The following is a 24,906-nucleotide window of genomic DNA, read 5'->3' as shown; positions in this document are numbered from 1 at the left end:
CTGCTGTTGGCGTGTGTGTGTGTGTTTGTGTGTGTGTGTGTGTCTGTGTGTGTGTGTGTGTGTGTGTGTGTGTGTGTGTGTGTGTGTCTGTGTGTGTGTCTGTGTGTGTGTCTGTGTGTGTGTCTGTGTCTGTGTGTATTAGATTTGGCTCATTCTCTCAACTCTAGCTTTAGAGGTCTCGCGTAAGGACAGGAGACAAGAGTCTAAGCCAGCGTAGGCCTGTTTACATCAAATAAAAAGTGACTTATCTGTCTCCCTCAACATGTTTGTACTTGTGTTATATAACCCAGCAGGCCTTTGGCCAAACCTTCTCCTGTACTGAGACCGATTAGAGATTAGGCCTAGTTGTGTTGCTGCACCTGTCTCAGTTCTGTGTGAGCATCTGGCTGGATCAGAACCAGTTTAGCAGCCGCGTGGGTCATGTGGAGGTGGAGAGAGTCCACTGCTGCTTTCTGTGAACAGACGCAAACAGATGACTGTAGGGATAATGATCTCCTGACAGTACACACATCCCTCCAGCCTCAAAAGCAACAACACAAAGTAATCGAGCCTTGCATATGCACCTGTCCATGTCGAGGATTAACAAATGCCGCTAAAGTCCTTTTTAAAGCAAGTCAGGGCACTCTGCAGTCATTTATGGTGTCACCTCTAGGCTATTTCCAGTCATGTGAGTACAGCTTGTATCTACTTAAATGGATAAAGACTAGGGATGTAACGATTAACCACGAGCCGGTTGAAAATCGATTCAAATATGTGACGATTCAAATCGGTTGAGATGCTAAACAAATTGGGGTTCTTTTAGGGGTAGGAGTTTATATGAATCCATGTCTGAGGGGAACTTACTGTCTTTAGAAAAGTTTAGATGGTATTTTTTATTTTAATCTTGCCTCTGCATAATGCATATTAAAGTTCATAAGTGCAGCGCTGCTTTGTTTACAGCGGAAACCAAGGAAACGCTTTAAGCGCCACCTGCTGGCAGAGAGGGAATCTGCGTCTCATTCAGCTCCTCTGCTGTTTCTGTTTCATGCAGATGTTTTTAAGTATAGTTTCACAAAACTGAAGTCAAACCATTATGTTTTTGCTTCAAATTTCGAAATTATACAATCCAATTTCGATTAAAACTGCTCATGTTGCATGTATGCAGCATCTTTTTTTGGATTATGATTCAAATGCAGTGGTTGCCTATAATTTTAAAAGGAAAGAGCACAGACAAAGCCTTAGTTTGTTTATATGAAGATATTTATTTTAATTGTGTTATTTATTTGATTTGGGGCTTGTTTTAAAAATCTCAATTTAGTTTTGTTATTTACATTTACATTATATTTAAATGTTGTCATTTAGCAGATGCTTTTATCTAAAGTGACTTACAAATGAGACAATAGAACCAATCAAAACCAACAAAAGAGCAATAATATGCAAGTGCTATATTAGTATATTATTATAATGTTATATTTCAATTTCACAAAGAAATGTGCAGCATTTTGTCCAAGCAATAATAAAAGGACACATTTAATTTATAATTTGTCTTAAATCTCATTTTGTAAAAAAAAATAAAAAAAAAATTGTGAATCGAATAGTGAAATCAAAACCGTGAATCGAATCGAATCATGAGTTGAGTGAATAGTTACATCCCTAATAAAGACTGAAATCTCCAAAACTGTTGGCTAATCTTGTTGCAGTATTAAATAAAGTCACTAATGGGTTCTGACAAAAGTCATATCATACACTTTACTTTAGTTACATGTTCATGTGATGTTGCTGTGCTACATGGTCACGAAAACTTATAATTTGCATGCTTTTTTATGCATTGCGGTTTAAAAACAGCCATAAGCCATTGAAATGCAATCAGCAGCGGAAAAAAAACTAATTTCGCTATATGCGCACATTGTCTGAGACACTGTTTCTGAGCACTGTCAGAGAGGCTCATAGAGCGCGGGAGTATTGAGTTATTTTTGCCACTTTATAGGCCTTGAACGGTTAAATACACACTTGTATGTGTCAAAATGCTCATCTTTGCAAGTATCCTCTTAAACACAGTAGGTTTTAAGGTAAAGCAAACAGCTGAGAAAGAAAACATGTGCAACAGTATATTGGTTCTGGGCAGCTCTTAAAGTGACAGCAGTCTAATATCCCTGCTGTCTGTCATTTATGTTAATCAAACAACAAAAGAGAAGAAATCTCTCACTGCTCTTGACTAAATCACTTTTGTAACTTTAATAAAAAGAAATATATATTTAATTTAGTGGCGAACAGTGAAGAATATGCTGTGTTTTTATACATTTGATTATACAATGTATGTAGCATTTCTTATTTATTTGTACTTATTGTAGTTTTTTGTCCTATTGCTTGTAATTAATTTCTTATTTTTATTTAATCACTGACTATTTACTTGTCTTCAGTGAGGTTGAGTAGCATTAGCTTTTTGTGATATTGACACTGGTGACAAGAATTATGAAATTTCTATGGTATCAAAAATTTTTATATCATGAAGACAAAAAAAACTGGCTCATAAGAGTCTTTCATTGGGAGTCAGTTAGATTACATTGGCCGTGTTGAATGTTTTTGATTTAATAAGAAGAACCAGCTTCCAAAGTGTCATTAATCAAAAGTTCAAACTACATGCTGTTTCTCTAAATTCGCTAAAAAAGAACTAGCTCATATGAGTCATTCTTTCAGAAAACTTACAGTTGGAATGCACTGGTGATGCTGTATGTGTTTTTTTATTTTTCATAAAAACTCATAAGAGTCATTGTTCCACAATCAGACTACACAGGTCACGCAGTATATTTTTGATTTGCTAAAAATAATCGACTAAATTTATCTTATTTGTTTTTAACAAATGTTCTGTCTCCACCATATACTGTCATATCTGGTGTATAAACAGTGCTGCAAGGCAGTTATAAAACTGCTACTAATACATGATGTTCTTTAACTAAGTGGAAGCATGACGCACTATTAATGATTAGCCCTTCATACTCTTTATCATCTCAGTGTGGCTGACTCAGTCGCCCAATGAGTCAAGAGTGGCACTGAAAGTGGAAAGAGCATTAACAGCCTTAATCAGACATCCTGTGAAATGAAAAAAATTAAATTATTATGTGGGTGTACAGAGCGTGGTTTGTAACGTGTGGTTTGTGTCTTTCAGCTATAATGTATGTGATGGGGGCTCTGGGGCCAGCTGCAGGGTACCTGCTTGGAGGCGTTCTGATCGGCTTCTACGTGGATCCCAAAACCATCATCAACATTGACCAAAGTGATCCACGCTTTGTTGGCAACTGGTAAGATCAGTTCTGCATCAGAGTGTGTGTAGCTTCATTCCAGTCTATGAAGGAATAACATACATTTTTACCACTTTTTGAGCTCATTTTACTAAAAATAAAGCTGGAAATGTCCATTTCAGTTCATTTATTTCATTCCAGCGTTTGAAAGAATAACTAATTCAGTTTTTACCACATTTTACTACATTTAACACTGGAGATCCCCATTTCAGTTCTTTTTTTTTTATTCCAGCCTTTGAAAGCAAGCATAACTTTAATTTTTACTAGAAATAAAGCTGTAGATACTCATTTTAATTCCTATATTAATTCCGGCCTTAAAAAGAATGGCATAAATAAAATGTTTACCTCTTTCTGAGCGCATTTTACTAAACATAACGCTGTAGATCCACATTTCAATTCATTTATTTCATTCTAACCTTTGAAAGAATTGCATAAATTCAATTTGACCACTTTCTGAGCGCATTTTGCTATAAATAATGCTGGAGATCCCCATTTCGATTTATTTCTTTCATTCCAGCTTTTGAATGAATAGCATAAAATCAGTTTTACCGCTTTTGAGCACACTTTACTAAAAATAACACTGAAAGTCTAAAATTAATTTTGCTTGTTCTGTAAAGATCAAACAAAAGCCTAATTATCATTCATCCATATTTACATGTTCTTAGGTGGAGTGGTTTCCTGCTCTGTGCTTTCGCCATGCTGTTGGTCATTTTCCCCATGTTCACTTTCCCCAAAAAACTGCCCCCTCGTCACAAAAAGAAGAAGAAAAAGCATGGGGCAGACAGCACCTCTAATGACGACGATGTCCTGAAAGAGAAATCCAACAGCAAAGGCCAGACTGTGGCATCCTCCATGGGCTTTGGGAAGGACATCAAAGGTGTGTATCTGATAAAGGTCATATGATGATGCACACTACAGGAACCGTGCATGTACATATTAGAGTGTTACCTTGAAGACATGGTTATTTTTGTCCTCAACACATTCTGAGAAATCATCAGATTAGCAGAGATTAATGTTTCAGTCATAATATTGAAAACCTTTGGATATTGTAAAACTGCTTCACTGCAGATTGGTCCTTTAAGGGGTGATTGTGTGATTTAAAGCAAACACTTTTGTCAAAGCATCTTAGAGTACAGTTATTATAAAGACAGTCCTTTGGGGTTTAGTGTCCTTCACGGGGCATATGTGAACCTGCAGTCTTTCAGTTATCAGCTCAGATCTTTGACCATTAGGGTTTGTCTCACCCTTATTTAATAACAGTGATGCTGACCACCACTGTCAGGAGATTTTCAAATGCTGATATAAAAACTGTAGATTGATGATCAAGCTTAAAAAGTTATAAATGAAGACTGTGTAAACTAGCAGAAGTTGCTTTTCATTATTCATCTGGGAAGAGCATTAATGACAATTCTGCCACCATCATCACTAATGCGGTCCCGTTCATTATCAAACTGCAGTTACTCTGCTGCTAGGAAGCTGAGAAACTTGAGAACTTTATCTGAGAGAGATGACAGAAACCAGTTTCTGCTTTACAACAAAAAATAAAACAAGTAATTAAATAAGATGAATGTTTAAAATAATAATAAAACTCACTTGTGAATATAAAGTCAACATTGTGAGATATAAAGTTGCAATAACAAGAGTAACACTAGAGGAATAAAAAGTCAGAATTGTGAGATGTAAATCCTAATGTAGAGAGATTAAAGTGCCCCTATTATGGGTAATGAAAGGTTCATATTTTGGTTTTGGGAATCCCCAACAACAGGTTGACATGCATACAAGGTCAAAAAACAAGGTCTTATAATATGCTTTTATTTTTACCTTATTTCCTCAACGACTCCCAAATGATTCGCTCAACGATTCATTTTTCCAAACCCCTCCTTTGCCTGACGCTAATCTGCAGTGATTGGTCTGATTGGTCTCATTTTCATTTCATCATGCCTGTAATGCCTGATAAAGCAGCGTTTGTGAGCACAGTGCTGTTTTGTGTACAGCGTTACCGGGGAAACCGCAATTTTTACCGCTTCAAAAGCGGCACCTAGTGGCAAAGAATGAATTTGCATTTTCGTTCAGACCATCTCGAAAAGACCCACAAGTGGGCGGGCAATATGCTAATGTTTCAGGTTGACTTCAACATGAAAGGCTTGGGATTCATTTTAAAAACGACTCGTTTCAATGATTCAGAGTCGACTCTTTCTGTTGAGAGACAATAACATTATACACGGTGCATTTTCAGATTTAAAACTTTGCAGGATGTTTTCATTCACTTAGAGCTGTGTTTCACACTGCATGAAAGGTAATTTTTAAACGGGGACTCCCAAAGCCAAAATATTAACCTTTCATTACCCATAATAGGGGAACTTTAAATTGATGTGGTTGTATTTTTTTAAACTTACATTAAAGATCCTGAAAAAAGTATTACGGTTTTTACAAAAAATGTTAAGCAGCACAATCTTTTTCAAAATTGATAATAATAATAAGAAATATTTCTTGAGCACCAAATCAACATATTAGGATTTCTAAAGGATTATGTGGCACTGAAGACTGGAGTAATGGCTGCTGAAAATTGCCATCAAAGGAATAAATTACTTTTTCAAATATATTAAAACATATAATTAAATATATATTATAACTTAAAACTAGAACAGTGTTAATTAAGTGGTATAAATCTCATTGCTATTCTCGTCACACTGTGTCTAAACTGTATCCAGATAAGTGCCAATTATTATTTGCCTGGAGAGACTTTTGTCCTGCTTTGACAAATATACACAAGTGACTACAATCAAGACAAGCCTTGTTCTATAAACCCAATGTAACCTACTTCCATTCCCCCCGGCCTGCATGTTTTTGCATAAGTAGGCTTTCAACATTTCAACTGTTCTACAATGCCTTACAGTAGGCTAGAGTAGTTTCTGGGACTTTGATGTAGAGAGCGACAAGCTGTTTTGTTCGTTAGTAGGTAAAGCTTCTAATCTGGCTGGCTTCTATGTCTCTTCTGTCAGTCCCATAAATCCCATAGGTGGTATGAGAGTTCAGCCTTCAGGAGCAAATTAAAGTTTGATCATAGTTCATTTACCATGGTAACAGCGTTGACCTGCTAATTAAAAGAGGTGGCTTTGTTGGCCATGATGAAGCATTCGGCTAAAACTTATGGGATTTAAATAGATTAGGCGATGAACACAGAAGAGCTGTGGAGACACCGTGTTTAGGTTTAGCTGTCTTTACCCTATTAGAACAGTAAACATCTGTTAGTATGGATTATGACTGATTTGAGAGCTTATGATGGGGAAAAGAAAGCGGGTCGCGTCTGTGACCACAAGCATATCTTGAAGGCAATTTAGCATGAAAATAAGTTTATTTTATAATTTTTTTATTATTCTATATTATTTATTTATTACATTTTTATTGATGCACTGTTTGTTGGTACTATGCTGGTTATTGGCCTATATTATAGGTGTTTTAAAATTTTGTTTATCTTTTGGTATTGAATATATATCTGCTAATATGAAAAGTGACGTGGCCAATTTTGGTGACCCATACTCAGAATTAGTGCTATGCATTTATCCCATCCAAATTGCACACACACAGCAGTGAACACACACACACTGTGAACACACACCCGGAGCAGTGGGCAGCCATTTTTTTGCTGCGGCGCCCGGGGAGCAGTTGGGGGTTCGGTGCCTTGCTCAGGGGCACCTCAGTCATGGTATTGAAGGTGGGAGAGAGCACTGTACATTCACTCCCCCCACCTACAATCCCTGCCGGTACGAGACTCGAACCCACAACCTTTGGGTACGAGTCTGACTCTCTTACCATTAGGCCACTATCGCTCACTTACATGTATTTAAAAGCACTAATAATTTAAGTGTTTAATGTAATTTTTAACAAAATACAAAATGAATATCCATTTATCCTACTGAATATTTTAATGTTGTAGTGCTTGTTGTAATGTAAAGTTTATTTGTAGCATTCAAACAGATTTATTTTAGTTTTTTGCATTCTCTTTTATACAGCACTGGTATGATTAAAAATACACCTTGAATTTGTATTGATTTAAGCAATCATAGTGGCACAATACACAATAATATAAAATGTTTAACACTACTGTTATGCAAGGACTTGTTAATTTCAAAACAGAAAATAAAGATTTTTATAGTCTTACGAAATGTCTTTATAAAAAAATTCTTATAAAGACATTTATATTCTTTACGGTCATCTAACACTCACTTTAAAATTAGTATTTAAAAGCACTAATAATTAAATTTTTAAATGTAAATTTTAGCAAATGACAAAATGAATATCCATTTATCATGCTGCATATTTTATGTTGTAATGGCTAATATCATTTGTAGAATTCACACTGATTTATTTTATTTTTTATTTTTTTTTAGATAAAATATTACAGAATTTTTATGTTGGCCATTTAACGGTTATTGGTGTGTGCAGTTGCTGATGTTGTTTTTTTCTCTTATTGTACAGACCTCCCCAAGGCTGCCATAAAGATCCTCAGCAACATGACGTTCCTGTTCGTGAGTCTGTCCTACACAGCCGAGAGCGCCATTGTCACTGCTTTCATCACTTTTATCCCCAAGTTCATCGAGTCTCAGTTTGGAATCCCTGCCTCCAACGCCAGCATATACACAGGTACATTTTTTCATCGTCACAGTAATCATTATATTAATTTATTTCTCCTTAACATTTTTACGTATGATTTATTTTCTAGTCATATCACACATTGCACATGGTTCGCACTCTGTTCCTCACATTACAGAACATGTGTTAAAAATGAAGTGTGAAGACATGCATGATATTTCTTTTCGCAGCTGTACTTCTTATTTTGTGGAGGCATATTTGATAATTACTATATAAAGCTGTATATGCTTCTTTGAGTGTGTATCACTGGGTCTTAAGTAGGCCTGGGCGATAAAAAGTTATCGATATTTATCGACTGTACACCTTCTTCGATAACGATAGAAACAATGTTCGATATAGCGCACGATATATAGACAGGTGCTATGAGTGACGCAAACAGCACACACAAACACGAACACATGCTGTAATGAGTGCTGTGCCTGCCTGTAATGAGGAAATTGTGAATAAAGAATTAATATTAGTCGAATTTAAAATAAGCATTTGAATGTTAGGAGTGCGTCAGGGAGCGTCATCAGTGGCGCGCTGAGATGCAGTGATGATGATGTAAGTGACGTTGTTGCATTTGAATGTTTTGTTAGTCTAGCCCACGAGACGCGCCGCTGCTGCGTTATTCATTCAAAATATTAGAGAAATATAGAAGCTCAATGCGGAGAAGATCTTGATTAGGTTAAAACCGAAACCAAGCCATTCACACACAACGCATATTCAGCGCATTTTTTTGGACAGACAAATACAACTGCTGCACTCGCGTCACACAAGAGATGTGTAGAAAGCCATGCAAAGTTAAAACAGATTAAACTTTTAAAAAACACGTCACAAATTTGTGGAGGTTTATTCTTTTTCACTGTGTCTCATATGTTTTTAAATGCAATCTGTGTGAATGGCGCTTCAGCTCTTTGGATTAAGCAATGCATAAATGCATGATGCAGTTTTGTTCATAATTGTTTATGCAATTTACAAAATTATATTTGATTTTTATGAGTTAATTGAGAAATAATGCACGTTTTTTATAGAGTTACTTCCTTGCATCGACAATTTAAATGTGCTGCATTATTTTGCTCATTGCACCCTCCTTTGGCCTCTGGAGACAAGCCAAAAGTTTCTTTAAGACCTATTTAATCTGCATATAAAACATTAGAAATTAGATATTTGTTTAATTTTTATTTTGTGTTTGTTTGTTAAAACAAAAAATATTTGTTGTTTGTCTCATTAAATTGTTAATTTAAAAATACAGTGGTTGAATTAAAAAAAAAAATTCTATTGCTCTTTGTTTTAAAAAAGGATATGAAAAATGTAAATAATTATCGATACCGAACGATATGAAACATCGTTGATCAATATCGTTGATCAATTTTTTAGCTGTATCGCCCAGCCCTAGTCTCAAGATACCATTAAAATTTAATTGCTGCTCATCTACATCAACCCTCAAAAACATATTGCCCTCTATCTCAGACTCTACATCATTATTAAGCTGTGCATATGTCAAAATATCTCAGCACAGATGCTCTCTCATAAGGTAATGAGAGACTGGCCAAAATCCCTAATCAGAGCCCACCAGGACTGAGTAGAGAGTGTGATCTACTTCTGTCAGCACGGGTCACTGCTGCTTTCATCCAGTTTGTTTACTATATAAATGAATGAATATATATAAGATAAATTACAGTCCATTACTGATTCCAAATTATATTACAAAAAATTTAGTCAGTAACGTAATCCATTGCATTACACATTTTAGGTAATATAATTGAACTACTTTTTGATTACTTTTAGATTACTTTTGACCTAACTCATTTATTACTTTGATTTAAATAGGATAATCTTGTACCATATTGATATAAAAATACAAAGCGAAAGAAAATTAAATTACATTGTAATAACATTGTAATTAAACATTACATTATGTCATATAGTATTTGATACATTTATAGTATACAGTGTAAATGTATCAGTTTTGCATTTTTTACATCAGTTTTTTGTATGTAAAAAAATTATAATAGTCTACTATAAAATCTAAAAATTATTGAAATTTAAAATGTGAAAATAATCCATCTCTATGCAACCTTTATATTAATATTAGTACTGTCAAATCGATTAATAACATCCAAAATAAAAGTCGGTGTTTACATGTGTGTACTGTGTATATTTATATGTATATATATATAAATACACACACATGCATGTATGTATTTATACATGTAATATATACTTATGTATAATATAAATCAAATAGAAATATATATGTATAAATAAATATATAAATATATTAGAATTATGTAAATAATTCTTAAACATACCTGTATGTGTGTGTATTTATATGTATATATAAATGTACACATTACACACATATATTGTAAACACAGACTATAACATTGGATGCGATTAATCACGATTAATCGAATTGGCAGTACTAATTAATATTAATATTGTCAACCTTTGTCATATAGGGGATTCTAGGGCTCTGTTGAAGAATTAAATGTGAGTTAAGAACTCAACGCCACAATGCTTGATGTATTTTTAATAATTTTGGGGTTTTGGGAATTTTTACGTTTGCTTGCTAAGTAGTCTTTGTTTAAATATGCACATTAATAATGATGGCTTTTCCAAATATGAGCAATAATAATAAAGGTGCTTCCTAAGTGGCTTCTCAGTGATTAGTGTCTGTATATAAACTAGCAGGGTTCTGGTTTAGAGTCATTATTGTTGCCCCTAAGCTTGTTGCCAGGATACAGGGAGAGACAAATTAATGGTATGGTTGCTATGTGGACTCTTAACTATGCTTGTGTGTTCTTAGATTATAACAGGAAAACAACTTGTTGGCTAGAGCTGTCGGGATATAACCCTCATGCATAAGGTCTCTCCTTCAAACAGAAGCGAGTAAAACATTCTCTGATTTAAACCCTGCTGTATTAAGAGCAGATTGATATGCCTGCTGAAGTCAGAGCATTCACACAGGCCTGGATGTTTTACACATCAATAGATGCAAGCAGTTTGTCGTTTTTGTGCTGTTTCCTCAGTAATGGCTGCCAAGATTCCCTTCAGCCTATAAGACTGCAGCTGCAATAAACTAGAGATAGACAGAAGACAGATGGTATACCATAAAACAGAAAATTGAGGCCAGGGAGCATTAGTTCTGTTAATTATTAACAGAACTAATTAATTCAGTTGAAAATCACAGCTTGACTCCAGATGCAACAATGTCTTTAACAGTGTTCCTAGATCACCTATATGAATGTCTGAGTTGTTCCTATAGAGGCATTAAAAACTGTGTACGATGTTAATCAAAATCTATTTAATTAGCCTAAGTGTAGACTGTTTATGGTTAAGCAATTAATGTGTGATCACAGAAGTATGTGTATCAACTATTTTACAATGGCTCATCCAGTCTGATTCAGAGCTAGAAGTATCTGCTTTAAAAATGTATGTTTTTATTTGTGGTGAGTTTCTAAAATAAAGCAATAGTCACACATTCTTTTAAGAAGTTTGTTTATTTGTTTGTTTGTTTTTAAAATTCTGTTAGTGCTGTCAAATGATTAATCGCGATTAATCGCATCCAAAAGAAAAGTTTTTTATACTATATGTATGTGTACTGTGTTTATTTATTATGTATATATAAATACACACACATACAGTATATATTTTGAAAATATTTACATGCATATACATTTATATATATTATAATATTTTATTTTATATGTAAATATATTTAATATATAAACATAGCATGTTTTTCTATAATATATACATGCATGTGTTTGTATTTATATATACATAATAAATGTACACAGTACACACTCATATATTATGTAAACAAAAACTTTTATTTTGGATGCGAGCAATCACGGTTAATAATTTGACAGCACTATTTATTATATTTATATTTATTATAATAATGTATAATTATTCATATTATTAAATGAATCTACTATTATTATCAGGGGTGCACATAAGTGGGACACAGGTGCGCATGCGCAACCAAAATGCACTGTGTAAATAAGTTCAGACTGCTCATTTGTGTACCAACATGGTTGACAGCTGTTAATGCACGATCACCATTTTAGATCGACAAACTGTAATGCTGTATAAGATTTCTATTCGAACTGAAAGCATAAATCTATTCTATCCACCACCGTTTTCAAAGAACAATGCAAAACTGTGACATTTCATTCCCTCAGTTTTACATAGGCCTACATTCTAAATCATAAGCATCTTACAGACTTTTTCTAAACGTCTGTCTGACATACGTCTTGCAGATGTAAATGCAGACGTCAGATAGACATCTCTGTAATGTGCGTTTGCTATCAGGGCTGACGCTCTTCAATCGGCAGCGCTAAACCGGGCAGCATATATACTTAGTTGCTGGCAACCCGCCAAAATAAAAGCTTGCTGATTTTAAGTTTGAAGATTCATATTTTTTTTTAAAGTAAATATTAGCATTTTATTTTTAAGTTTTCTATAAAATAATTGTATTTTTATTTAATACTTTATTTAATACCCTCTTTATTTTTATTTGTGTTATTATAATACACTTTTTATTATTTTATTATATTTTAAAATATAATAGTATTATCACGCTTTATTATTTTCTTTATTATTAAAAAAAAACGGAATAAATAAATGCAATAATATTATCATCAATATTATTTTAAAAAAATGATATTTAATGGGTCACACTATGTGCAGTGTGAGGACCAAACCAAATCTCCAGGTGCTCTTATGAGAACCAGGCTGAAAAACGTATGTGCATCCCTTATTATTATTATCATTATTATTATTATTATTATTACTATTATTATTATTGTATTTGCATAATTCATAATCATAATAACTTTTTAATTATTATTAGAATTTATTTATATATATATATTTTTTTTTTTTAATTAATATTAACCATGAGGGGGGAAAAAACTATTATTTAGCCAAATAACATTTGTCTAAGTAAGGTAGTATTGTAGAATGTGCATCACAGGTGTGTGTCTGTATTTTATAGTGCCATCAAATGTGACTCATTTAATCATAATTAAGAGTTAGAACTGTCTGTTTTAATAATAGCGATTTAAAATTTGTCATTTAATATCAAACAGAGGCTTGATAACAAAGCGTTTCTTTGTGGATTTCTTGGCTTTTTCATTCCCATGCATCTCACTGTGTCTTCAAGTCCACATGACTTCAGACAGCACTAATGACAGCGAGAGAGAGAGAGAGAGAGTGTGTGTGTGTGTGTGTGTGTGTGTGAGAAAGATCTGTCAGTGGGCTGTGGTCATTAACACCCTGCTTTGCTCCAGCTTGTGGCCTACAGGAATCGTTGTACTTTGCCTTTGCATGTCCCACGCTGCCCTCCTCCTCAACACACACGCAGCTCTATACCAGCTGTGCACGCAGCCAGTGCCGAATCTCCCAGGATATCCTCTCAAGGAGACTTTCTCTGCTCTCCTTCTAGACACACTGAGGGTTTGTGTGAATAGTGCTTGTTTCTCCTTCTCCTTTCATGACAGGGAGGTGTTCCTGACACACTTCTGGCTAAATATAGCCCAGAGGAACACTGTATTGGCTTCACACAGCCGTGGTTGTCTCATGAACGGGCGTTCTTACCACCTCGTCAGGTTGGAAGAGTATGTGTGTTTATCTACGTGTGGGTGTGCAAGCATTTGATGGAGTGTAATGAAGTTAGGTGTAATCAGCTTGAAGTTGACTGCCATGGATTTCCTTGCTAGTTTATGCTAGTTTGGTGCTAGTCTAGCTGGTGAAGTTGGCTGGCTAAGGAGACAGCCTTGCTGGTTTAGCCCAAGAGATCAACGTTTGTCTGGTTAACATGGTCCAGATAGCCCCTGCTAGTAGATTTTGCAACTGCACCAACTAGTATCTTTCTCAACTGACGACCATTCAAAATGAGCTGTGTATTCTCATATATGCTTTTTTCCAAGAAGCATATAAATAGTAAATGTTAAAAAAAAATTTATAGTAGATTTTTACCAGTGGCTTATTTTTGTCAGTTAACACAATGCCGGTTTAACTGTTAGCTAAGGAACATATATAGCTAATATTTGATTATGCTATATAGTAGATTTTTATCATTGCATGATTTATTGCAGTAAACTAATGAGGTACCTATGTGTGTGTGTATATACAGTATATATACAGTATATATATATATATATGCTTACAAGTGAAGTAAGGGAATGTCATTTCAATTTAAATTTAATTTGATTATTTTATATTATGTGATATTCAAAAGATGTAGGTTTTCCATCATTTAAAATATGTACATTTTTCATCATGAAAATGATTACTAAATACGGTAAAGTGACTGTTCTCTCATTTCTACTTAAGGACTGAATAAAGTACACTTAAAAGAGATGTCTCAGCCAATAAAATGGATAGATTTTGCAGTGGAATAGTATATTGCGCCAACCACACAACTGTCATTGAGATAAATGAGAATGCTATTGGATATAGACCTCCTTGGTTTAGCTGGCAAAAAAAAAGTTACCTTGACTGAATCAAAAATGGACTGATGTTGAATTTGATTTCTGTGTTTAGATTGTGTTATGACGCATTTATTAGAGAGTGGTCTTGAATCTCTACCCAGCTTTTCTTACGCATTATAAATTTGCTTTTACGAGGCGCTCACTCTTGACCGTGCTGAAAGCAGGCATGTGCTTGCCTTGCCCACCTAATGGATTTACACAGTGACCTCGGACTGCCAGCAGTCAGCTTTGACTTTCAAATCCCAAGCTGTGATGCCAGCACGTGTGCCACACTGCTCTGCCTCATGCACATTCTGTCCCCACTCACTGTTATTCTGCCAGCCTCTGATATCTATCTGTGGTTCTTAGTCACTCGATCACTACATAAACGTTTGTCCTTGGTCTATTTTTACTGTGTTTCTTCTTTTTGCTTAATTCTTTAGACTCTAAAATCTACAGCCAAATGGCTGTGACGTGAACAGATGTTTTTCTTTTTGATGATGGTCCTGTGAAATATGTTCAGGATGTTCACATTCCTTCAGGTCTTTGTGTTAACTTCCACCCATAGAAATATGTGGACATTCCTTTCCTTGAGCTGCATTGTCACATTTTACTTCTATAATTTTGTAGAATTTTATTTTTGTCCCCTATCTATCTATCTATCTATCTATCTATCTATCTATCTATCTATCTATCCGTCCGTCCGTCCGTCCATCCGTCCATCCATCATCTGTCTATCACATATATATATATAAAACACATATACTGTATATATATATAAAAAAGTAAAAACACATTTTTACTCAAATTAATCAAAATGGATTTATAGCGTTTAGGAACCAATTTCCCTTACATTCAACTTCCAAAAGTGCATTAATCTTTGCCATGTTACATTCATTTAGTTGACTAGTGCTATACTCTGTATTAACAAAAACATTAATGGCATAAATAAAAACACTTACACTGACAAGCTACGCAATATCGCATTTATAATCGAATGCGACTCATCTGCGATTATGAAAGCGATATACAAGTGATCTATGGCTCTGTGTATTAAATGCCACTCCATCTGAAAGCACGTGATGGAGATCTACGATTCACAGAACCGGCTTTACTGACGAGATGCGCATGACAACCACATGCGATTTATCGTGCAGCCCTAAGTTTGTTTGTTGATCACAAAGTACAAAATAGATGAGGAAAACTAGGAAGCCGGGTGTATTCAAAGCGCCACCGTACTGTCTAGAGTGCGTGGAATGGTGTGCTGTGATTGGTTGAGCGGATATATCGTATTCTGCAGAAAAGGGAGACTGGCGTTTGTCGCGGTTTGAAAAAAAGGGAGAAAACATGACTATACAATAACTCGGTGGATATCGCATTTTGTGTAAAATTAAAAATGGACTTTTCAATACCGACCAGATACAATACTGATTTTGGCGGAAACTCCATTTTTTAAAAAAAATGCCGTTTATCACGTTTTGGAACCAAACTCTTCACATATCTATCTATCTATCTATCTATCTATATATATATATATATATATGAAATGAGGAGGAAAAGTCCTCAAAAAAATCATATTTAATTTTTTTACATTAACAATGTAATCAATATTCTATTTGAATGAATGAATGAATGAATTATGCATTTATATAGCGCTTTATTGTGTATTGTTGTACACCCAAAGCGCTTTACAATCATGGGGGGGGGTCTCTCCTCAACCACCACCAGTATGCAGCATCCACTTGGACAGCGGCGCCAGTGCGCTCACCACACACCAGCTACAGGTGGAGAGGAGAGAGTCATAGAGCCAGTCAAGTGGTTGGGGATTATTAGGAGGTCATGATTGACAAAGGCCAGGGGGGCAATTTGGCCAGGACATCTCTTTACGAGAAGTGCCATGGGATTTTTAATGACCACAGAGAGTCAGGACCTCGGTTTAACGTCTCATCCGAAAGACGGTGCTTTTTGACAGTATAGTGTCCCCGTCACTATACTGGGGCGTTAGGACCCACGCAGACCACAGAGTGAGCACCCCCTGCTGGCCTCACTAACACCTCTTCCAGCAGCAACCTAGTTTTCCCAGGAGGACACCCATCCAGGTACTGACCAGGCTCAACCCTGCTTAGCTTCAGTGGGCAACCAGTCTTGGGCTGCAGGGTGTGATATGGTGATATTTAATTAAGTATTAATTAAATAAGTATTAATCTCATCAAAAAAATTATTTAAAGTATTATCAAGTATATCAACGTAGTGTTTTTAAGCATTTTACATTTATTCTAAAATAATAACTCAAGGCAGTAACAGATTAAACAGTATATTTTATTTGTGAACTTATGTTCAGCTATTCTTAACTTTTAACTATTTATAAATTTTTCAGATCATCGGTCATCAAAGCTCAATAAATACTTGTCACAGACACAGAGATTTACTTTAAATTTCACCAAGCTGATTATTTACTAAAAACTCCCACAGATCATGTTTTCAGGCTATTTTAAGTTTTATTTTGTATTCGTAACAAAGTGTGAAAATCTCTCAACAAATCTAAGTGTGTGAGTTGTTTGCTTACTTTTTTTAATTAGTCTTCCCATTAACGCCATTATATTGTTCATTCAGACTGATTCACGAACACAGAATGCTGCACGAACACAAGAGGCGGCATTTATCGCATGAACCAATCACAGCTGATCATAACCATCATATCCAATCATATCGCGATGGAGGCATTTCCTCCTCTCACGTGACTTTCCCCCATTCATTCTTAATTACCCCCTATCAAACTCACACTTTAGGGAGTCTATTAAAACTCAATGGGCTCAGAGGAGGCTGCTGGTGTCGCTATTGGACAGTGTTTCTTTAGAAAAGCGAGTGATTTATACACTTTTTAATGTTAGATTTTGTAATACTGGCATTGTTTTATCTTTGTACTACAATTTTTTTTCTCGTCCAATATTTTGAGGAGACACTGCCTCCCTTGCCTCCTCGGAGGAAACATCCCTGATACATCATACACACATCATGGTTACACATATCATTCAAGTCTGATGTTTATTGTGATAAGTGGCTTTCTGGATGAGTATTTTGACTGATTTCCGATCCTTTTTTTCTTTTAGGCGTCATTATCGTGCCCAGTGCAGGGGTGGGCATTGTACTGGGTGGCTACATCATTAAGAAACTCAAGCTTGGAGCTCGTGAGTCCGCCAAGCTGGCCATGATCTGCAGTGGGGTGTCTCTTCTGTGCTTCTCCACGCTCTTCATCGTGGGCTGTGAGAGTATAAACCTGGGTGGGATCAATATCCCTTATACCACAGGGTAAGTGAATTACAAGGCATTAAAACCTTTCAGTGTAAGATTTGATGTATACTGTGTCGATTTGGGTATCCTATTTATGTTTTGAGATTTCAGTTATACTGGGGTTGTATAAACACTAAAATACTACAAACTACGTAAGAAGCATATGTTGAACAGCAGGTGGAAAGGCTGTTTCTTGCGTCATGCTGCATTTCAATGCCCTTACATATGTCTGTACATATGGTCTGAAAAGATATATGTGATTGATGTTGTGGTTGTTTGCTTGCAGCTCTAACTAATCCTACACATCTTTGTCCTTCTTAAATGTTTCTGTACCTATTGAGCATGCACAATTAATGCACAATTCAGGCCTTAAAATGTCATTTTCATGTGAAATCTGTAACCACTCACTGCTTTTGGCTGGATAACTTTAACCATATTAAGCCCTAAGATTAAGTACATTAAGATTGTACATCAGTCAGTCTTAGTGTACTTAATACTTTTTTTTTCCTCCTGGTTTGGGCTCTTTCACATACTGTATTTGGCCCATGAGCCATGTGTTTGACATTCCTGCTCCGTGAAGTCCATTGTCTAATTTCCTTTCGTCCACCTTATAAGGCACCATTGAGTGACATAACAAGTTTCTTGTGCTAAAGTCTGCAGTAGGAGAGTTTGCACAGCCTCGACCAGCGAGACATCGTGTTTTTGGAAGACATGGCACTAAAGTGTGAGGCCCTTTTAACAGATAGAGCTCCCCTGTCAGACACAGATGTAGAAATACATCTCAAAGCTCAAAGTATTGAGTCAACGCTTACATTTCACATCCGTCCGAATAAACTGTTTCTTTATTTCTCAAGGTTAGCCTCTCTCATCCTTTATGTTCTATAACAGTATTCTTTTATGGTTAAAGGAGGCACATGCACATTTAGAAGCTCTTATTTATTATTTATTCATTTGCTAACCACAGCTGCTTCAGCTCGGGTGACCTTGAAGAGAAAACTGCTTCCGTTAACTGAAGCTTAAAGGGATAGTTTGTCCACAGATTAAATTCTGTCATTATTTACTCATGTCATTCCAAACCTGTATGATCTTCTTTCTTCTATGGAACACAAATAGAGAGATGTTGACTAGGATGTGAGCTGCAAATGACAAACCAAAGCACCAAGTTATCCCTTTATGTCCTAGAAGAATGAGAACTGACTATTATGGTGTGTAGTTTTATAGCAGAGGGGTCTGTCTCATTCAGTGTTTAAAGACTGGATTCCGATCACTGCTGTTTCCGTCCGTCTTGCTGGCTGTGTGATGCCGTGATTCATCCCCTCATTCTGCTGCAGATCTGAGAGGATAATGTAAAGTCAACCAGAGCTGGTGCTGATTGCTCTGTTTGAATTTGCCTGCCGTTCCCACGGCATTAAAATAACTATTTAAACAGTATCTCTTCATTTAATTATACAGTCTGTCTGTTTTTTACTCTCTTTTATCCTCTGCGGGAGATGATCGTTTGAGAGAAATAGTGGCTTTGAAAGTCATTTTTGTCTTTTATATAGTCAAATGACAATCAGTCAATAAATCTTAGTGTACTGTTTTGTACTACTTATATTGGTTGTTGTTTAAACATAGTCCATAGATATCACTCTAAAAACTCTAAACCTCTTATATAAAAGAGTCTAGTAACAATTCTAGATATTGATTAAACTAATGGCCAAAATGTTCTACAAAAATGAAACAGATCAATATATTAGCCAACATGTTCAATCTCCCAATATTATATTTAATATATTCAAATATATTTGTAGATTATTTTAATGAGCCACTCATTTATTTAGCATTAAGTTTATATTATATACATCCAAGATTTAAATGATCATTGCTGGTTGGCTGAACAGTAAAAGACTAAAAATAAATAAATAAATATTAACAAAATTTATTAAATTTGTTAACGTTATATGTTGTTCATTATATAGTAATTAAATAAATTCTAAATAAATCATTTAAATACGTGTGTGTGTCTGTGTCTGTGTCTGTGTCTGTGTCTGTGTGTGTGTGTGTGTGTGTGTGTGTGTGTGTGTGTCTGTCTGTCTGTCTGTGTCTGTGTGTGTTTGCAAGTATATATGACCCAGTAATGTTTTATTTTTTCTCATAATATATATAATGATTATTAAAATTCAAAGCTGATTTTTATATATACTGTATATGCAGTTCATGAATTTTCTTATTGGCTAATGAGTTCTCTCATTAGCTAATGCATAAATACAGAGCCTGTCTCACAGTCAAGTGATATATAACTTTTTCAGTGTTATATGTCAGGTCATGTTTAATGCATTTTAGGGTATTCCAAATATTGCCTATAGCAGCTGATTTGATGCATTTTATTCTCAAACTGTTCCCCCTCTGTGTTTTTCTTCAGACCGACCCTCACTCTGACACACAGAAACCTGACGGGAGGCTGTAATGTGAATTGTGGCTGTCGGATCAATGAGTACGCTCCTGTTTGTGGCTCAGATGGCATCACATATTTCAACCCCTGCCTGGCGGGATGCAGCACTGTCGGCAATGACAGCACCGGGGTGAGTCACACTGCATGTGGTTCTGTAGATGCTCCAAATCGTTGGGACAGCACAGATCATTTCAGGTCAAGACATACCCAGTGCTAAACACTGATATTAAATCTTAATCTTCGAGCACAGGTCTTTCATTCCAGCTACATCTATTTACATGTAAACATCTCATCTCACTATCTTTGCTTATTGTTCTGGGTCACTGATAAAGGTGTCCATTTTATTCTAGAAAAAAAGCAGATGTGAAAGCTAGTTGGTGTCAGCATGTCTTGTCACTTTTGGGTCAGAGCATATACTTTGCATCCCTGATTATTGTTATTAATGATAAATTTATTATAAAATTATTATTATATTTTTAAAGGTTTGTTTTAAATGTATTATTGTTGTTGTTGTAATTTAAAATGTATTATTATTATTATTATTATTAGTTTAGATTTAAATGAATGAATGTAATTTAATATGAATATTTTCCATAATCACAGAATTGCATCGCAACAATGTCTTTTAAATTTTCGAATATCTGTGGTAATGTTCATGTGCATTTTTTAATGCAGATCAGAAACTACACAGACTGTGCGTGTGTGCAGAGCAGGCAGGTCATCACTCCACCCAGCAGCGGCCAAGGCAACCAGCTGCAACTGGTCATAGTGAAGACCTACCTGAACGAGAACGGATTCGCTGTGTCGGGAAAGTGTGATCGCACCTGCAACACGCTCATCCCCTTCCTCATCTTCCTCTTCATCGTTACGCTCATCACAGCTTGCGCACAGCCCTCCGCCATTATCGTCACTCTCAGGTAGGAAACAGTGACTAAAGTTTCTGATCTTTTATGATGACTTGAAAGGTGCATTTTTGTTTTTCGTTTAAAACAGAAATCATTAGTGGCGTTTTAGCACGTTTGGGATAAGTAAGACTTTTTAATGTTTTTGAAAGAAGTCTCTTATGCTCAGCAAGGCTGCATTTATTTGATAGTTATGAATATTTTGAAACATTATTAAAAATTAAATATTGTAATATATTTAAAAATGTTATTTATTCCTTTGCTAGCAAAGCTGAATTTTCAGCAGCCATTCCTCCAGTCTTAAGCGTCACATGATCCTTCAGAAATCATTCTAATATGCTGATTTGCTGCTCAAGAAACATGTGGAAAACAGCAGCTTAATATTTTTCTGCAAACTGTGATACTTTTTTTTCAGGCTTATTTGATGCATAGAAAGCTTTTTTTAAAAGCAGCATTTATTTGAAATAAAACTATTGTAACATTATAAATGTCTTTAATGTCACCTTTGATCAGTTAAGTGCATCCTTTCTGACTAAAAATAATTAATTAAATTTTTTTTAAATCAGATACCAAACTTTTAAATGGTAGTGTATCATAATTTTTATTTATTTAGTCTTAAGCGTCACATGATCCTTCAGAAATCATTCTAATATGCTGATTTGCTGCTCAAGAAACATGTGGAAAACAGCAGCTTAATATTTTTCTGCAAACTGTGATACTTTTTTTTCAGGCTTATTTGATGCATAGAAAGCTTTTTTAAAAAGCAGCATTTATTTGAAATAAAACTATTGTAACATTATAAATGTCTTTAATGTCACCTTTGATCAGTTAAGTGCATCCTTTCTGACTAAAAATAATTAATTAAATTTTTTTTAAATCAGATACCAAACTTTTAAATGGTAGTGTATCATAATTTTTATTTATTTATTTATTTGTCAATTCATGCAATTAGTAGTAGATGGTATTAAAGAATACAATAAAGTAATTTTCTTTTGCAGGTCAGTAGAAGAGCAAGAACGACCGTTTGCTTTAGGAATGCAGTTTGTGCTACTAAGAACTCTGGGTAAGTCAGAGTAAGTCATAAATGCTTTATTTACTTGAAGAATGCAAGGCTTTAAAAATCAACTTTGTCATGAAATCCATCAGCCTTGTTTATCACTGCAGCAGAGCTTTTCATATAGCACCACCTTGTGTTCTTAAATGTAAACTACAGCATTATACATTTGAGTTCGATAAGATGACGGAAACAAATGCAGCATAAAATGTAAAGCTTACAGAACCTCAAAGTGACTCCACAAGAAAAAATCAATTGGAAGTTAACAATTCAATCTTCCCTTTACCACAATTCTTCTCTTTTTCCATGTCTGCAGCCTACATTCCCACACCAATCTACTTTGGTGCGGTGATTGACACCACCTGCATGCTCTGGCAGCAGGACTGCGGCATTCACGGCTCGTGCTGGGAGTACGATGTTACTTCCTTCCGCTTCGTGTACTTCGGCCTGGCCGCCAGCCTCAAGTTTGTGGGCTTTGTGTTCATTTTCCTCACCTGGTATTCAATTAAATACAAAGAGGATCGTCTGGAGCGCTGGCAGCGGCGTCTGCCTCCTCTGAGCACCGTCAGCGAGCTCATCTGTCACGCGGGAGGCCACAAGAGCCACGCTCGTACCCACTCCTGCCCCGTTTTCACACCCCGTCCCGAGCCCCCGCTCAACCGCGGACACTGCAGCCAGAGCTGCCCCGGAAACACCCTCAAAGCAATAACCCCACCTGCCCGCTCGCTGCAGGAAATGCACATTTGAGGAACGTGAGCCCTGACATCTGCCTCCATGTGCCTTCCTGTCAGGTGTCAGACAGCGTGCGACGTACGCCTGTTTTGCTCCGCGTGGCTTTCAGGGGCTTGCTACGCTCACCGATATCAATGTCACCAGGACAAACTCACAGCAAATACACATTGCGTAGTATTTGCTGTCGAAGCGTATGGAAGACATCTCATGGTGCTAAATGAGGAACAGAGAGGACATTTCTCTGTATCCAATCTTGGGTACCAAGATTATTATATCAAAGACGTAACACAAGCACAAATGGATATCAGTACTATGCAACGCTGTACCGCATTAAAGCCTCCAGGCAGTCGCTTTCTACTGTATGATCATAATTCACAACTGTATTCCTAACAGTAGAACATCTCACATGGTCTTTCTGAACAAATCTGTGAAGAAATGCACTTCGAAATGGTGTTAACAACTCCCTTCTGGTTAGTTTGGAGGCGTCAATGTGATTCGGATGGTATTCAAGGAGCTGTACGAGAACATTCAGCCTCCTCCAGACAGATCACATGGTCCTGTATGTAAATTCAGTGCCTCAGATTGCCCCGTCAGCAGTGAGGTCTGCTGGCACTGAGTGGACTGCTAAAACGCATTTGGAGAAGGACCTTGAAGCCTTGTCTTCTCGTTCTTCATCTTCATAATGATTCTGTCTGTTCAGTGATTGACTGTCAAATGGCGATATGTGTTTAGATGCATACTGTTGGATTAGATGTTTCTTCAGTGGTCCAGTATCAGGTCTTGAAGAAGTCAGATCAATTCAATGGATTTTTTGGCAAATCCGTATTCAAACCGGTTTTGTTTTTTGCAAGTGTGAACAACAGAAAACACATGAAATCTGTCGTTTACAAACCCGATCCTAATCATATCCATATCTGGTTTGAAATCTGATTCTAAACTAAATGGTCAAATCAGACAAACCAGACATGTCAATATTCCTCTCTCTTTCCTTATATACACTCTAAAAATAGTTCTTTATTGGCATCTGTGATTCCATGAAGAACCTTGAACATCCATGGATGCTTTCCATTGTTCTTTCAAAGTGGAAAAAAAACTTCTTTAGTTTCTAAAAATGTCCTTCAGAAGGTTCTTTTGGGAACCCAAAATGGATCTTCTATGGCATCATTTCAAAACCCCAAAAAGTCAGTGCTTTCGGACAGTATGGATTCCTAAATGTCTCATTTGGTCTAAAGCTTAAGAGATGTCATGATAGATATGAACCAAGGCTAAACGTTTAATTTGTTGTCCTCTTGTTCACTCCAAGAATGATAACTATGAATATTAGTGTCCACACCAATGGACAAAAACATTGTTATATGAGGTGCATTTTGATTGACTGTCATTCATCAGCATAAAAAAAATCATTCTGAAACTGATTCCAGCGATGTTTCTCTTTGTCATTACCATTGTGGTGTGACTTCCCTATTTTCAATAAAATAAAAACATTTATTAAAACTTTATAGTTATCATGCTTTGTGTGAACAGCCCTTTACACACAGTTGTTGTATGAGAAAGTCTCATAGCATCATGTTGATACACATCAGATTTCATCACCGGTTCGATCACAAAAATATCATTCCTGGTTAAAAACCAAATCGGATTTGTGTGTAGTGTGAACACAGCGATTCAAATCCAGATTCAAATGAGGAAGATTCAGGATTCAGTCGACCGCTCATGCTGCTGCTGCTGCGTCCAAATACCTGAGCATGTCTGAGCAGCTTTAGCGACAGCATTGGTAAAGCCATAGCATAATGAGAATGGATTCTCCGCTTTGGTTTTTGGAGCTGTTGATGTATATGAGCATGTGCTTCGGCTACAGCCTGATCCTCAAGCACTGGCTCTATTCTTATGCACCAACTATGTATAATTAAACCTCTGCCTAATAATATGCAAACCTCAGATTTTCAGTACTCTGTAATGGGTATATAAAGCCAGTTTGGCAGTTCATTAGATGTAGTCCAGTTACTTTTGATCAGTACACAGAACAGAAGTCATGAAGTTTTTTAGCCGTGTGATTTACATAGGTATATTTGGTTCCGTTATGATTAATGAGGGACTA

General features: G+C 35.9%; 2 protein-coding genes across 2 annotated transcripts in view; both read left to right on the top strand.

Moving 5' to 3' along the window:
* Window positions 1-24,332, top strand: part of LOC107566192 (solute carrier organic anion transporter family member 5A1-like) — a 60,213-nt gene extending 35,881 nt beyond the window's left edge. Inside the window, exons 3-10 of the mRNA XM_016251565.1 lie at window positions 3,146-3,278; window positions 3,944-4,155; window positions 7,758-7,922; window positions 17,506-17,704; window positions 20,091-20,250; window positions 20,796-21,037; window positions 22,021-22,085; window positions 22,393-24,332. Of these exons, the coding sequence (XP_016107051.1) occupies window positions 3,146-3,278; window positions 3,944-4,155; window positions 7,758-7,922; window positions 17,506-17,704; window positions 20,091-20,250; window positions 20,796-21,037; window positions 22,021-22,085; window positions 22,393-22,823 (1,607 nt within the window). The 3' untranslated portion in view covers window positions 22,824-24,332. The remainder of the gene's footprint in view (window positions 1-3,145; window positions 3,279-3,943; window positions 4,156-7,757; window positions 7,923-17,505; window positions 17,705-20,090; window positions 20,251-20,795; window positions 21,038-22,020; window positions 22,086-22,392) is intronic.
* Window positions 23,308-24,906, top strand: part of LOC107566191 (solute carrier organic anion transporter family member 5A1-like) — a 7,826-nt gene continuing 6,227 nt past the window's right edge. The window contains exon 1 of the mRNA XM_016251564.1: window positions 23,308-23,367. Within this exon, the coding sequence (XP_016107050.1) occupies window positions 23,308-23,367 (60 nt within the window). The remainder of the gene's footprint in view (window positions 23,368-24,906) is intronic.

The sequence above is a fragment of the Sinocyclocheilus grahami genome, unplaced genomic scaffold (genome assembly GCF_001515645.1).
Source record: "Sinocyclocheilus grahami isolate Dianchi unplaced genomic scaffold, SAMN03320097.WGS_v1.1 scaffold1055.1, whole genome shotgun sequence".
Lineage (NCBI taxonomy): Eukaryota > Metazoa > Chordata > Actinopteri > Cypriniformes > Cyprinidae > Sinocyclocheilus > Sinocyclocheilus grahami.
Note: the sequence above shows the minus strand (reverse complement) of the source record. Positions and strands in the feature narration are given on the sequence as shown.